The sequence below is a fragment of the Gadus macrocephalus genome, chromosome 2 (assembly GCF_031168955.1).
Source record: "Gadus macrocephalus chromosome 2, ASM3116895v1".
Taxonomy (NCBI): Eukaryota; Metazoa; Chordata; class Actinopteri; order Gadiformes; family Gadidae; genus Gadus; species Gadus macrocephalus.
Genome location: NC_082383.1, coordinates 14145661 through 14160341, shown reverse-complemented (window position 1 = coordinate 14160341; position 14681 = coordinate 14145661). Strand labels below are relative to the sequence as shown.

General features: G+C 39.5%; 1 protein-coding gene across 1 annotated transcript in view; it reads right to left on the bottom strand.

Moving 5' to 3' along the window:
• si:dkeyp-113d7.10 (uncharacterized) overlaps positions 1-14425 on the bottom strand; it is a 34875-nt gene extending 20450 nt beyond the window's left edge. Inside the window, exons 1-2 of the mRNA XM_060042878.1 lie at positions 14311-14425; positions 12829-13248 (exon numbers count right to left, since the gene is read on the bottom strand). Coding sequence (XP_059898861.1) covers positions 12829-13192 — 364 coding nt within the window. The 5' untranslated portion in view covers positions 13193-13248; positions 14311-14425. The remainder of the gene's footprint in view (positions 1-12828; positions 13249-14310) is intronic.
• Between the last annotated feature and the right edge of the window lie 256 nt (positions 14426-14681).

Here is a 14681-nt window from a genome sequence, read left to right as displayed (position 1 = left end):
TATAATGGTGTCAGCTCCCATTGATGGGTTCAAGGGTTCAAGTCCTGACATGATGGAATATGGTTTGAGCGCTCCACAATGCTGCTTGGAATAACACACACACACCCACACCCACACACACACACACACACACACACACTATTTTTCATAAATTGGTTTATTGTTAATTTTTCAAAGATGAACAAACTAACATAACCTGCGGTGCCAGGCCACTTATTGTCATTTGGCAAATTTAGCAAACATCTTTTTTGTTGCAGCTGAATCTTTTGTGTAATGCTATAGAGGTCAGGCCCACATTGCAGAGTATTTATGGGACAGGTTCATAGTTCTGTGAACCTCAAGGGACCAATGTCACCTTTGACGTTGACCATTCTACTGCATAAAAAGTTAGCGGTAAGGTTACGTAAGCAATCATGGCAAATGAAGGGAAAGTCCCAGTAAGCAAATGCTAGCAACGGGGTCAGCAGGCATGTTTGGTGTCCAAACTGTTCTCAGCATATAATACTGTGAAGGGAAAATGTTCACTCCTTGACGGCAGCAAGGAGTGGATTTTGAGCCGACGCTGGGAACTACAGGGTTAATAAGTTAATAGCTATAAACCTATAAAGACAACTTGGACAAGACCTCCTTCCACTAACGGAAATATCAAAAGCATTTTAAATTAATTGACTTAAAGGAATGAGCCAATGCATTGTCTGTGGGACTGTACTTGATGGAAAGTACATAAGGAGATTATCAACTTTTCTCAGACCACAATATGCCCCGGTAGCTATGCAATATTCATAAGAGAATCCAATGGTGCAACATTCAAAATTTGAATGGCTTCTAAATTTTTTACGCTCATCTTCTATTCCAAATGGCTACAAAATGGCGAGTGTGACAACTCCCCATAGATTCTACATCCCTTCCGTTGGTGTCTGACTGTGGGCCAACTCCAAAGGTCAGGGGTCACAGCTGCAATTTACAGACCATAACCTCCAATGCAGGTTTCCTAAAGGACATCGGCATGTGTTGCCTTCCGAAACTAACCATAAATCACTTGACAGTGGTAGCGTTTTTTGTAAGGGACTTGATCACATATTTCAACAAGATCATGTGACTCATAGTTTAGTATAATAGTATCTGTATTGTACTTTTAAATAGACGGACAGGCTAGTGAATCCAGGTAAAACCAAAGGGTCTTACTGTCCTATGTGATGTTGGCCAAAACAACATTTTCGAATTATTTTTGCTGATTGTTAGCAGTTTCACTAAGATTTCAATCGTAGTTGTGTATGTTTATTTTACAGCATTTATTTTAAACCATTATCGGCTTTTCTGAAACCCATGAGTGTGTTGCCTTTTCAAGCGAACAGTTGGAATACATTGCCTTATAGAGTCATTGGCCTAGAACTGTTGTCGATTATAGCTTTGTTTTCCCACTTTAATTTCCAATAAACTGCTCCATGATAGGCTCTCAACCACTGCTAACCGTCTGTAGGGAAAAAGCTGGTAAGCAAACTACCAGGCTAGGTGCAGCAAACCTTACTTTCTCCTTTGCTCATGAGACGTTGGTATTCATTTGATTGGCAAGTGTTAAATATATTGTAGCATTTTTAACTAGTGGAATAAAGGAGTAAACTAAAATGTAATCATAATAACTGATGAAAAGCAAACACAAACTAGGCGGTCCACAGAATCCCCCTGCCGAGCATATATTGCTGATTTTGCCCCATTTCCATTGTACTCTTAATATAGAACATATGCTAATGATGATCTAGAAACGTGGATGCCATTGAACTCAGCTGACCAGTCGGCTCGATGTCTAATCTGTTGCCGTTGTGGGTAAACCTCACCAGGGAATCAAGAGCTATGTGCTGATATATCATATCATTTTGTCACAGGTAGCGTAGGTGAGCAAGCCATCGTTTTAAGAGTTCCCACTCGATTGAAACATTCTGTGAAAAGGGCCACTGTGATGTTTATAGACAATGGTGGTGGTGCAGGGACAATGGTTTCAACAATCTGTACAACACGCCCCTCAATTACTGAAGGTCATCAGTGATTGCTGAACAGACCTTGTTTTTTATACACAGTTGTTTGGACTTTGTTTTTAAGTGCCCTTTATGGTTTTCTCTAGAAACAAACAGTTGTCTACTCTTTTACATTATGTAATAATTGCAAAGTGTGTGCAATTTTGTCTTTTTTTGGTTATTTTTAGATATTTTTGGGATTTAGAAGTATTCTTCCTCATTTGCGGTTTCTTCATCATTGTTGGAGAGGTAATCCCTCAACCTTTTGGAAAAAGAATTCTAAAAAAGAGAAAATCCTATGTCTTTACAAATGTGGCTTTACATTGCTGTGACTCTGAATGTACATCACCGATTATTTTAATCTACATTGTTGCTTAACTTTCAATTTAATAAAAAGGGACTGAGGCAATGCAGATACCTTTGGAGGGTCAAGTTGTCTATCGATTTTATCTAACATTTTTAGGAGAAACTGTCCCCTCCTACCACCTGAAACCTTCTTATTTGGGGGATATCTTGGGCACGTTTCACAGCTGCGTTATGGCCTACGTCAATCTACCTGACCGCTAGGAAAGAAACCTCAAGCATGAATGAAAAGTGATGAAATGAGAGTTTGATCAGGGAGAGCAACTGCCAAGGTCGCTCCCTGGTCTGGCGAGACCTTTTGATTGGTGGTCTTGAAGACATTTTTCTTTTCAACTAGACATTTTTTTAGTAGTGTAATTTTGTTGTAATTGGGAGGCCCCGTCTATGTCCTCCTGCCTATTTTATAGTAAAGCTGATGATCCATAATGGCAGAAAGTAAACCATCCATTTGCAGAGGAAGTATCGGAGCATTGGAGATATGGATGAATGAACAGCAAAGGTCTTTCATTTGGGGGGCTCGCCTTGTGCTCAGTTTTTTTTAATTTTGCTCATGGATGGAAGAGAAAGTACAAACTTCAGGTCATAGCTGGTACACGGCCGGCAATTTTTTTTTTCTTTGTTTTATTCTTGTTTTCATTTCCATGAGGTTTTATATTGTCCTATATGGTCTTTCTTGTCATTGCATTGTCTTTCTTAATTTTTTCTTTAAGCTGTGTTTACCTTGCTCTTGTGTACATGCTTAGACTACATGGGCTTTGTTTGATTAGCTCTCACTTGTTCCCTCTTTCCCTATTCCCTATATAGTGAACCCTACAATGGAACACTATTATTTAAGGAATAAGTATATGGGGAAGTCGGGCATTCATTTTGCGCAGTCCATCAACTTGATGTGAATTAGTCGAACAAGCTGACACCTAATGAATGTCACCTCATGATAGTTAATTTCCATAGGAACTAGGGGTGTAATGGTACACTGAACTCACGGTTTGGTTCATACGTCAGTTCAGACATCACGGTTCGTACGAGTTCGGTAAAATGAAGGGAAAAGAAAAAACAAAAATGCAGAAGGCAAGTTTTTATTGTGCATGCCTCAGGTTGTACCACCTAGTGTCATACAGTCTCTCCCCTGAGCTAGCTGCAACAGCCTGAGCTGTGTAATCTATAGGCCTGGGTAAAAAAATCGATTTAATCGATTTTGGATCGATTTCGTTTAAATTTCACGCTATCGATTCACAGGGCATTATTTTATTTTTTTAAATGTGTTGAAAAAATTTGAATTTAAGGAGTTTTATAATACTTGAATATTTTATCTTAAATGGTATAATCTTTACAATGGTTATATTTATATCTTTTAGGAAGATGGAGGCAGTTTTGTTTATAGTTGCCTGGATTGTCATTAATGTAGCCTACAAAATAAAAACATGTCTTTTGCAGTGTGTTGCATGGAGATAATTTCATTAATATATTGAATTAGGCAGGCCATCACGTTGAATAGAATGTAAAATCTTGCTAAGGATGTTAATTAACAGTCACAACAACAAGATTTTAGTCACAATTAATGATTTTAGTGATGAATTAACGATGATAGCCTATAAAGAATATTTCCTTACAATTTAAGAAAATTATCATTCAATCTAGGAGCAGATGGAACCGATTCGGATTGAATCGAATCGAAATTAATCGATTTTAAGTTCGATTCAGGAACTTGGCCGTGATACCCAGCCCTAGTTAATCTAAGATGTAAACAGTAAACAATAAGTACCCCACATGATCTCCAGACTTCATACGTAACTTGTAAATAAAATAAGTACTCAGTACTCCAACGGAGGAGTACAGCGAGACGAGTACGGCTCAATACGGCTCAGTCCGGGTCGCGCCCACTTTTGGCGAACTGAACCGACCCGCACCCTCCGGTGGAAACGCGCCATTAGTTTTCCCTTTTGAAGAACTCGCATATCTAACAATAGTTCCGCATTACATTTAGGGCTGCAACTAACGATTATTTTAATAATCGATTAATCGGTCGATTATTTTTATGATTAATCGATGAATCGGATAAAAAAAAGAAACATTTGTAATTGCCGCATCTTTATTCAAAAACTGAACATTACTTCAAATTCACAGTGCAGACTGAAGTGTAAAAACACCAGGTTATTGATCCAACGTCCCGCAACTATTAAAAGTAATGTTAAATGACAAAAAAATAAGAAAACATAACTGGGATAACACAAAATAAAAACATGCAATGTTTGATATACATTTATATACAGTGTACAAGGGATGTCCATGGTTAACCGGTCAACCGATAAGATCTTTAACCGGTAAATAATAACGGTTACAAGTTAATTAAATCATCTTAAATTCTCTCAGATGACAGGAGATCGTTACCATTTTCGAGACTCCTTGAAATATAACTTGTATTTTTGCTTTAATTGCTGATAAGAAAATATCATAGTTCAGGATAGGACGTTAAACAGTTCATAATTCCATCTTTACTATCTATTTTATATTGCTGGGAAAAGAGGTTTTCGCCATAATCTCAACTTTCTTTATTTTTTTGTGTTTCATTTGAACACATCAATCATAATACTGAGCCGATCTGAACAGATCATATTTCGACACTGTTTGCAACTTTTTTTTAAGCTAACTAGCTCTATGTCCTGCCGATTTTAACATGGATTTAAAAACTGGATTACTATTATTAACTGACGGGACTTTCTACACCGTCCGGTTGTGTGATTGCTACTGCTGCTTTGAACTCCGAGCCCGTCTGCAAACCGTCTGCAGCAGCTGACAGAGTTTTCGGTTGGACTAGAGGGATACGGAGTTGAAGGAGTTTTTTTAACCCGAAGACAGTGAAGGTCCATCACTTTTATATAGGCCTACAGTCCAGTGTTAAGATATGACCAAAATACAAGCTGTGGTCGCTCACACTAAAGCTACCGCAACCACCGCAGGAATATCGTTAAATTGTGAACGTTTAAGAGATATTGTTCAGTATGTTGGTGAATGTCAAAATCACCATTCACCAGGAAAAAAAGTGACGAGATACCTTCAGATTAAGTCTACGTGTGCTCTGTTTGTAGAGTAACATCAGAATCTGTGCACTGCAGAATCTGTGCCCAACTGTTTCTGGGGGAGCAGAATGTCTGCCCGATTAGCCTTGTCAATCAGCATGGGTGACGAGTGAATTTCAAAACCAGTTTGCCGTCTCTTTTTCCATGGATCTGTCACCCCGCATCTCCGTTTTCCACATGCCTGCTGCTCACCAAAACTTTGCTGTGCACTCCATTAGAGTAGTTAACGTTATGGATAAGATTTGGATTGGTTATGTTGATGTTAACAGAACATTTTGCTGTGATATTGCTGACCAATCGGACACACAGACTTTTGGAAAGGGAGCCATAGTTTGATATAGACCTTGAAATTTAATTTTAGATAAAAATACAAATAAAGTCACCCTATTTTTGTGTTTGTCCACATAACTTTAACTATATTGCTTGAGGCTGACGTAACCCCTTCCTCCCGCCGCCCCTCTGCCAAACGGACCGTATATCTAGAATAAACATGATTGGACAATATGGAAATAGTGACGATCGCCCAACCTCATCTATATATTTTATAATAATAATAATACACAATTGGAGGAAATGAATACTAATATACAATATTTTTTTGCATTCCTCTCTCCATCATGCGAAGGACATTGATAATATCCAGTGTTTTGCAGTGAAATGTAAACTATAAATATTTTGAAAGAGGCAGAGCACTCTTTTCTGAAACAAAGTTAGTTAGAGTTGCTTATTATCGACATATCGGCATTTCCTCCCCAGTTGCTCGCTAGAAGCTTTGCTGAGTTATGCTTGGATTAATAATCAAAAAGGCCTGACTGAACTAGCCAGAGGGGCTGTTTAAATACCAAACGGAAGGATTTGTACAAGTGAAATAGAATCTGCAACCCAAAAAGGTCAAAACCTAAATGCAAGGGTATACAAATTGGTGTAGATAGGAATGCGGAAACAGGGCTAAAATTAACACCCGTCACTGGGAGGTAGATTTAACTATATGCTAAGAATTTACACATTAAAACAATTGCTTTTGTGGTTGATTTTTCCACTCTGGCTTTCTACAACTACATTTTGGACCTTCTGTGTTTTAAAGGAGCCATGCTGGCAAGCTCGATTGAAAACCCTTTTACATACCAGCAAACCAAAATGCTATGTTGACAAGCATGCGCCGACACCCCAGACATCGTCCTTCAATGAGCTCGCAGTTGCTTTACAAGGTCCAGTTCAGGGGCTAGTGCTAAAGATGTTACCCTCTGCATTCCTCCGAGGCAACATGTGGAGACATGACCCAATTGTCATACATCCATTACACATGCATTTAGAAAACAGCCCTTTGACAGCCCATTTCTTCAACAATAGAAATGAGTCATTAATTTGCAGAGGTCAAAGGTAAAGGGTGGTCCTAAGGGAAAAGAAGGCTATCCTTTTAGTGATGTGAACTGAAGTGAAAAATTGAGGATGAATAGGGAAAGGGTTGTCAAGGGGGAAAACCGTGTTTGGGATTTGCAGGAGCTATATTTTGAGGGGAAGCAATTAGTAAAATAGGACAGTGAGGCATGTAGGCTCATTCAAAATTCATTCTCCCTACGGTTGTATTTAATTGAGAAAAAAGAAATACAGTCAGTTATCAGAATAAATAGATTAAATATGTTAGACAAATATACAAGAGCTTCACTGAATGACAATGAAAGCTTTCATAGTTAAGGTTAGGGTTAGGGTTAGGCTAACCCTAACCCTATAAATACAGTATGGATAGAAAAACAATATTCCCATTGAACGGTATTCAATTATAATTCTGAAATGGATTTTCTGCTGACTAAGACCAACAAGTGTTCAAAAACCGGATATACTGAAGAACTTAATAGCAACCATTATCTTTACCTGTCAATAATGATACAAATGTAAGGAAAACTCTTCGGGAAGAAAGTAGGGATGTAATGATTCACTGATGCGCATCGATCTCCAATTTTAATGTTTACTAGGGATGGGCACGGTTATTCGAATAGCTGTAGCGGATTTTTTAACAATGTTGCCTAAAGTTAATTAAATATATTCATTAGCTGTATCAATTACATAGTGTTCATTAAACGTGTATACTAATGCCATTTAAAACTTGGATGGCGGTAACCTCCGTTCCAGTGGAGAGTCTATTCCACGGCGGGCTTGATCGTAAATCTGAGCACGCCTGTTAATTTAACTGGAAACGTTTTAGACATACTGTATTTCCGTCTTGCACATATGTTTCTGTTGATGTTCTGTTATATGCGCATCATGCGTAATGCGAGGCAGGCCCATGCGCTGCAAGTGAAGTTCTGTTGATATCCAAGCCCACCAGTACTTTTTTGCTGTTGTTCAGTTTGTTCCTTAAATTTACATTAATCTAATTTCAGTTTGTGCCCCAAGTATGCAATACTGTTCATTCATATTCTTGTCAAAAATGATGGTTTCATTTCAACTCGTTTCGATTCAGCATACTGATTGAGTGTTTTTTTCCTTAAAAAATGCTCAATAAATTGGATTTGATTTCCTTATTTATTTGACTAATAGATGGAAAAATAATACATTTGTTTTAGTGAAGGTAAGGCCAGATCACGGAAGAACTTCAGGCTACATTATGAGTGCGCTACACTTTCTTTTTTTTTGTAGTTCGGTTAACCGGTTACTCAAATGTATTTTTATTGAATATTCTAATATTGATATGCCTTCAAATGCCCATCCCTAATGTTTACCATGCAAGTTGGTTGGTTGCCAGAACCACAATTGATCAATATTTAGCGGTGCAAATTGCCGTCTCTCTACTAATTGCTGACTCACTAATATTTTCAAGGAATACATTTGTCTTTCTGTTTTCTACCTTCCAAAAAGCAATCCCATGATGACTGCTATTTTAATAAAATAACTTTACAAATGGAATATGGATTTAACTAAACTTCTCTAATGAGTCATTTCCTAATGAAACAAATGTTTCAAGCATTGTTTAAGGTCTGCATTTAGCAAGTTTAGATAAAATGAATTATTGCTATAGTTAAAAGCAGCAGATTAAACTAGGGCTGCAACTAACGATTATTTTAATGATCGATTAATCGGTCGATTATTTTTTCGATTAATCGATGAATCGAAAAAAAAAAAAAAAACATTTGTAATTGCCGCATCTTTATTCAAAAACTGAACATAACTTCAAATTCACAGTGCAGACTGAAGTGTAAAAACACCAGGTTATTGCTCCAACGTCCCGGAACTATTAAAAGTAATATTAAATAATAAAACAATTAAAAAAACATAACTGGGATAACACAAAGAAAAAACATACAATGTATGATATACTTTTATATGTATATAAGGGATGTCCATGGTTAACCGGTCAAACCTATTGATACCATTTTTGAGACTCCTTGAAATAGAACTTGTAATATTGCTTTAATTGCTGATAAGATGATAGTTCAAGATAGGACATTAAACAGGTCATAATTCTATCTTTACTATCTATTTTATATTACTGGGAAAACAAGTTTTCACCAAAATCTCAATTATAAAAAAAAAAAATCTGTTGCATTTGAACGCATCAACCATATTACTGAGCCGACGTGAACACATCACATTTAACACTGTTTGTGACCATTGGTCTGTTTTTTTTTTTAAGCTAACTAGCTCTATATCCTGCCAATTTTAACATGGATTTAAAAACTGCATCACTATTTTTAACCGACGGGACTTTCTACACCGTCCGGTTGTGTGATTACTACCGCTGCTTTGAATGACTGTTGATGCACGCGGTGCCGACTCCGAGCCCGTATGCACAACGTCTGCAGCAGCAGCAGCTGACAGTTTTCGGTTGGACTACTAGACGGATACTGAGTTGAAGGAGTTTTTTTAACCCAAAGACAGTGAAGGTACAACACTTTTATGTAGGCCTACAGTCCGGTGTTAAGATATGACCAAAATACAAGCTGTGGTCGCTCACACTAAAGCTCGATGTGGACGTGCATGAACCATGATCCAACATGTCGGCGGCTGGCTGTAAAGGGAGCGTGTCTATGTTCCCCGGGTCCTATGTTCCCCTCTTTGTATGAGACTGGGGCACATAGGACCCTTTTTTTTTAAAAAGGGTCCTATGTTCCCCGCTTTTCCCAAAAAGGGTCCTATGTTCCCCGATATGTATGTGACCGGGGAACATAGGACCCTTTTTAAAAAAAAAGGGTTCTATGTTCCCCGGTCTGTTACTTTTTCCACCATAACTGCCAAATTCCGGCAGAGATAACTACCATTGGATGTCTTTACCTTTTGTGGAAGAGGGAGAGACGTCGGAGAACCTGACGCAGTCTATTCATACGCCGGTAAACAAACCCCGAGAAGCCCAAGCCCTAAGAGAGCTCCCGTGGTATTATTGGCCGTGGTATTATTATACAATTATATTATATTATATACTATTATATAAAGAGCTCCGGGAGTCGCAAACGGCAACAATCACTTTATCCTCCATGCTGCAGTTCACCCCGGACTGCGCTGCACTGAGTTGGCCGGTTGAACGCTGATTGGCTGTTACGTTACACATGTCACTCAGTGGCCACGCTGTTGAACGCCGATTGGCTGTCATCATGCGAATGTCGCGTCAAAGTTGAAATATTTTTAAAGATTGATTGATTTTCCCAAAAAGGGTCCTATGCTCCCCGGTATGTATGGCTACAGGGGAACATAGGACCCTTTTTGGGAAAAACAGGGAACATAGGACCCGGGGAACATAGGACCCGGGGAACATAGGACCCGGGGAACATAGGACCCGGGGAACATAGGACCCGGGGAACATAGGGATGACCCCACTGCAAACAGTGCAGCGCCTACAAGTAACTTATTAATCGCGCGACACAACGAATCGACGACCAAATTCGTTGCCAACGCATTTAGTAATCGATTTTTATCGATTCGTTGTTGCAGCCCTAGATTAAACTATTCAAGATTACACAAAGGAAAATAATGGGTTAAAGTCTGATTGTTCACATTTTGGCTATTACCACTGTAATTGCATATTTCAGACTTTGTCCCCTCCACACTACGCAAGCTGGGCCTGATAAAATCTAATCAGTTTGATAACATCTTTTCCTCCCGACTCAACAGGGGGCGGCCATATTGCGATTTTTGAGACCCCCCAGTGCACGACAATCAAAGCCGACTTCAGCCCCAATCACCCCTGAATCATGCTCAAAAGGAGAGATGCAAAGCCCTGGAAGAGAGTGATAAAGCTGAGTACTTCAACTCAACATACTTGGTTGGGTTGACATTCAAAAGACGCAAAAAAGCCACCCCTTTGGCTATATACACTCAAGTTTCCTGCAATTTCAAGTAAAAGCTAACCTTATAAGCCCTGAAAACAGATACAAACTGACTTACTTACCCTCAGCAAAGGAATGTATTAATGTCTTTAACAGAGTAAATTAAGTAAACATACAACTCGCATGCTGTACGTTTGTAGGAGATAAATGCTAGAGGGAACACAAATCAGGACCTAACGATTGTCTCTTGTGAATAGGAAACAATTTCTTTGGGTTATATTCAGTCTAGCCAAAAAAGCGTGAAGCCGAACAGAGGAATGTAAAGATAATGGTCGCATTAACAAGGAGGAACAGGGATGGAGATGGGGGGGGGGGGGGGGGGGATCTCCGTCTTTGACTGGACACAGTACAAGTTCTGTCCTTATAAAACACTCCATCTAGCGTGCATAGTTAAATTTTGAGCGGCGCACCCTCTTAGATCATGCTATATCTAAAAGATGACCCACTGTGCGTTATTAAGCCACCATTTGTCCGCATGTATCCTGCCCTAACAGATTGTGTGGGGTTTACGGTGGCCAACGGTAATTGGATGATGCCAATGACGGGGTTAGGTTAGGCTCAGCCAATTGAATTGTAAGCACTATACAACAATGGAATTACTGCCACCTGGCCTAGAACCAGACTCGTATTATCTGTGTATTTGCGTTAGGATATATGTACAGCAGAAATAACAATTGTAATGTTCAATTTAACATCCATCTGACATTAGCTGTAATGGACAAATGAAGAATCAACTAAACAACAAGATAAAGGATGTATGTTGTCTCTACTGAGTGAGCCAGTGCATTGTGTTGTGTCCTTGTGTACACAAAGAGACCATGGGAAATCTCGCTCCTGATAATAAAGTGAATAGTAACGTCCCCCTGCTGACTCTCGGTTTAAGCCTGTATGCGGAGAAGACCAATATAACCGAGCATAGACTTAAAAAAGAGGGGGAGAAAGGCAGCTCGCCCGGGGCTAGTTGGCTCGTAAAAATTCCACCCAAGCAATCATTCCTTCAGTTGCGTTTCTGTTAAATATGTTACAATTATTCACATTTGGGTAACAATTCCTTCCCCCATTCGATTTTTCTCTGATTAGAGATGTTTCATGATCGATGAATGTGAGTGCCAGAATCAGATACTAGTTCAGTTAGGAAATGGAAGAGTGGAGCAGACGTCTGGTGCGTCTTCTCCACCGTGGTTCATGTGCAACCATGTGTCGACATTTTGTTTAAGGCACTTTCTCGTGTCCTTTGTGCCTATGCATGTGTCGTCTCCTTTTTGCCCAAAACAAACAGACTCATTTACAGCAAGCGTTGAAAGAATGCAAGGCCCCACTGACACCCCACTAACATCTGTTGTCTGTAACTCAACTTAAATATACTACTACTATGCACTATATACTATACACTATACTATCTTAACCAGACATAAAGCACACAACTGATAATGCTTTCATTGATATATACATTTGGTCTCAATACTCAAGGTATGCTATCTTGTTCATTGTAAAGATGTGTGCAACTATTTTATATACACCCAGGGTTTTCATCATTCAAAAACAGGTGAAAGTCCTTTTTTTCTGGGAAAGATCTTGGGAGAATTATACTGTTGTAGGAGGTTGTTAATTATTAATTTGGGCGAACTGGAAACAGACATCCACCTATAGATTAACTACAGGCCTATAGGCATGCATAGGGTAACTACGTATGAAGGAGAACAGGATATATGATGTAGCCCACTACCAATGTGTTAAAACTTTCTTTCCTTCACTATATAGTCCCAATCAAAATAGAATGAAAAGTTAGTCATGTTTACGTTTTGTGACGCTGAGAAATACATTTATTCCCGTCAATAAGGTGCTGCTTTTTTTATTATATCTCAATACAATATGTCAGAAAGGCATAAAGAAACTCTTGTTTGGTTTCGTATGGGCTCTCTGTGGCCCACACTCCACTGGTTGTGTGCTTGCTATATTACGTAATGTGCCGCGTTGTATATAGCACAATAAAGGAGTACCATGAGAGAGTGTCTGCATGTGTTGGGGTGCATATATCGGAGGAGTACACAATCTTACCCACAACTCGCCCTTTCTGCTCCAGTCTGCGTGTATCTGCGGGCATGCCGCGCGCGGTGCAGTGGACGGGGGCGTGTGAGTCTGGTAGTGGCCCGAGCTTTGTTCTGCCACTGCCCGCGCTGTCGGCCGCCTTGCTAGCGGGCATCGGGCACCCATTATCGACGGCAACACCTCCATTCTCCCGCGACTGGAGCTGCAGTTTAAGTTGCTTGTTCTCCTGTTCTTTGACAACAGTTTCCAGTAACATAGAATTGAGACTCGACCCCACAGTCTTGCTTATTTCCTGGACTGCGAGTTGCACCACTTGCTCCAAGACAGGCTCGAGTTGTCCTTGGAAGAAAGAAATGTACAAGGACCCGTTCATGATTGCGTCCCGTTCGCGTTGAGAGCTCTTTCATTCTTCTTTTGCGCCCCCGCTTCCTTTTAAGAAAATTGAACACAAATGAAACAAAGTCGGCTCTCCAGCAATTGAAACGCACGGCGGACTGCCTCCTCTATCACTATGCGTCGTGTATACGCCATAGAAGGCTGGTGCACACCCCTTCAGACGCTACCGTAGGACGTCTTGCGGAAGCGCAAAAATATTTTCCCCGTGCTAAATGGTATCAGCAGCACACATGCCGTGCTTCCCCATCCACGCCATTTTGCTTATGAGAACTATAACCAAACCCTGATACAAAGATGGAGCACACACAATCAAATGTACGGCATTTTCAATGCGGGCATATTTTCACACCCTACGTGGCCAGCAAATCACTGTAGGATTGATTGAGTCAGTCAAAATCCATTAATCAAATTAGTCATAATTAATCGACTCACAGACCATTGTATTAATTAATTGTACGTATCCTATCATCAATTAATATTAGAATGTAAGCCAACGGAAAACTTCTGTTATATCTTTCAATGCAACACTGATCTTGTAATAGGATCTTATTTTCTAGAGGCCAAGTTACAACATAACTTAAGTTAAAAGTATTTAGGCCTACAGGTAGCACAACTGGTTCTTATTCCTTCATGAATTAAAGTGTCCCTTTCTGTTGCATGTTGTCCATTCATAGGAAAAAACGTCATTAGAAATAAGAAAGATTGCTCATGTCCTTATGTCTAAGTTGAACAGGGCATTAATCACGTATAGGCCTATTCCCGTTGTTAAATTGGCTTCATTGGCGTTGTACCTGTATGACTACTTTGCGTAATGAAAATAAAGATTCATCTAATAACTGTCAATTAGCATACGACTGCCTTGGAATAAGGAGTTGAACACTCAAGTCCTTCGACTCAAATTATGGAACCCTTGACCGAAAAAAACACAGCTTGATAACTCACAGTGTTAACACGATACGGCCTAACTGAAGCGTTACAATCCGTTATTTGTTCCACTTAAAGTTAAGTACAAACTCGTCATAAACCTGGGTAAACGTGTTTCTGCCAACTAAATCCCAATGGTGGGTTTTTCTGTGTTCATAAACAGTAGCCTACCTGGTATAGCAACATCTGGTATAGCCAGCCAGACGACAACAGACATGCTATGGATAGCCTATATGATTTTAAACGCCGCCCTCTCCCCTAAACAAACGCGCGCATACATGCCCGCGCGCACCCACATGGAAACATAATAGCCTGCACACGCACATGCAGACATACATGCACGTATAAAATGCGTATTAGGTAGATAGCCTACATACATAGCTACATACACCTACCTACATATCTATATACCTAAATAATTAAATACATACATACATACATACATACATACATACATACATACATACATACATACATACATACATACATACATACATACATACATACATACATACATACATACATACATAGGCCTACAAACA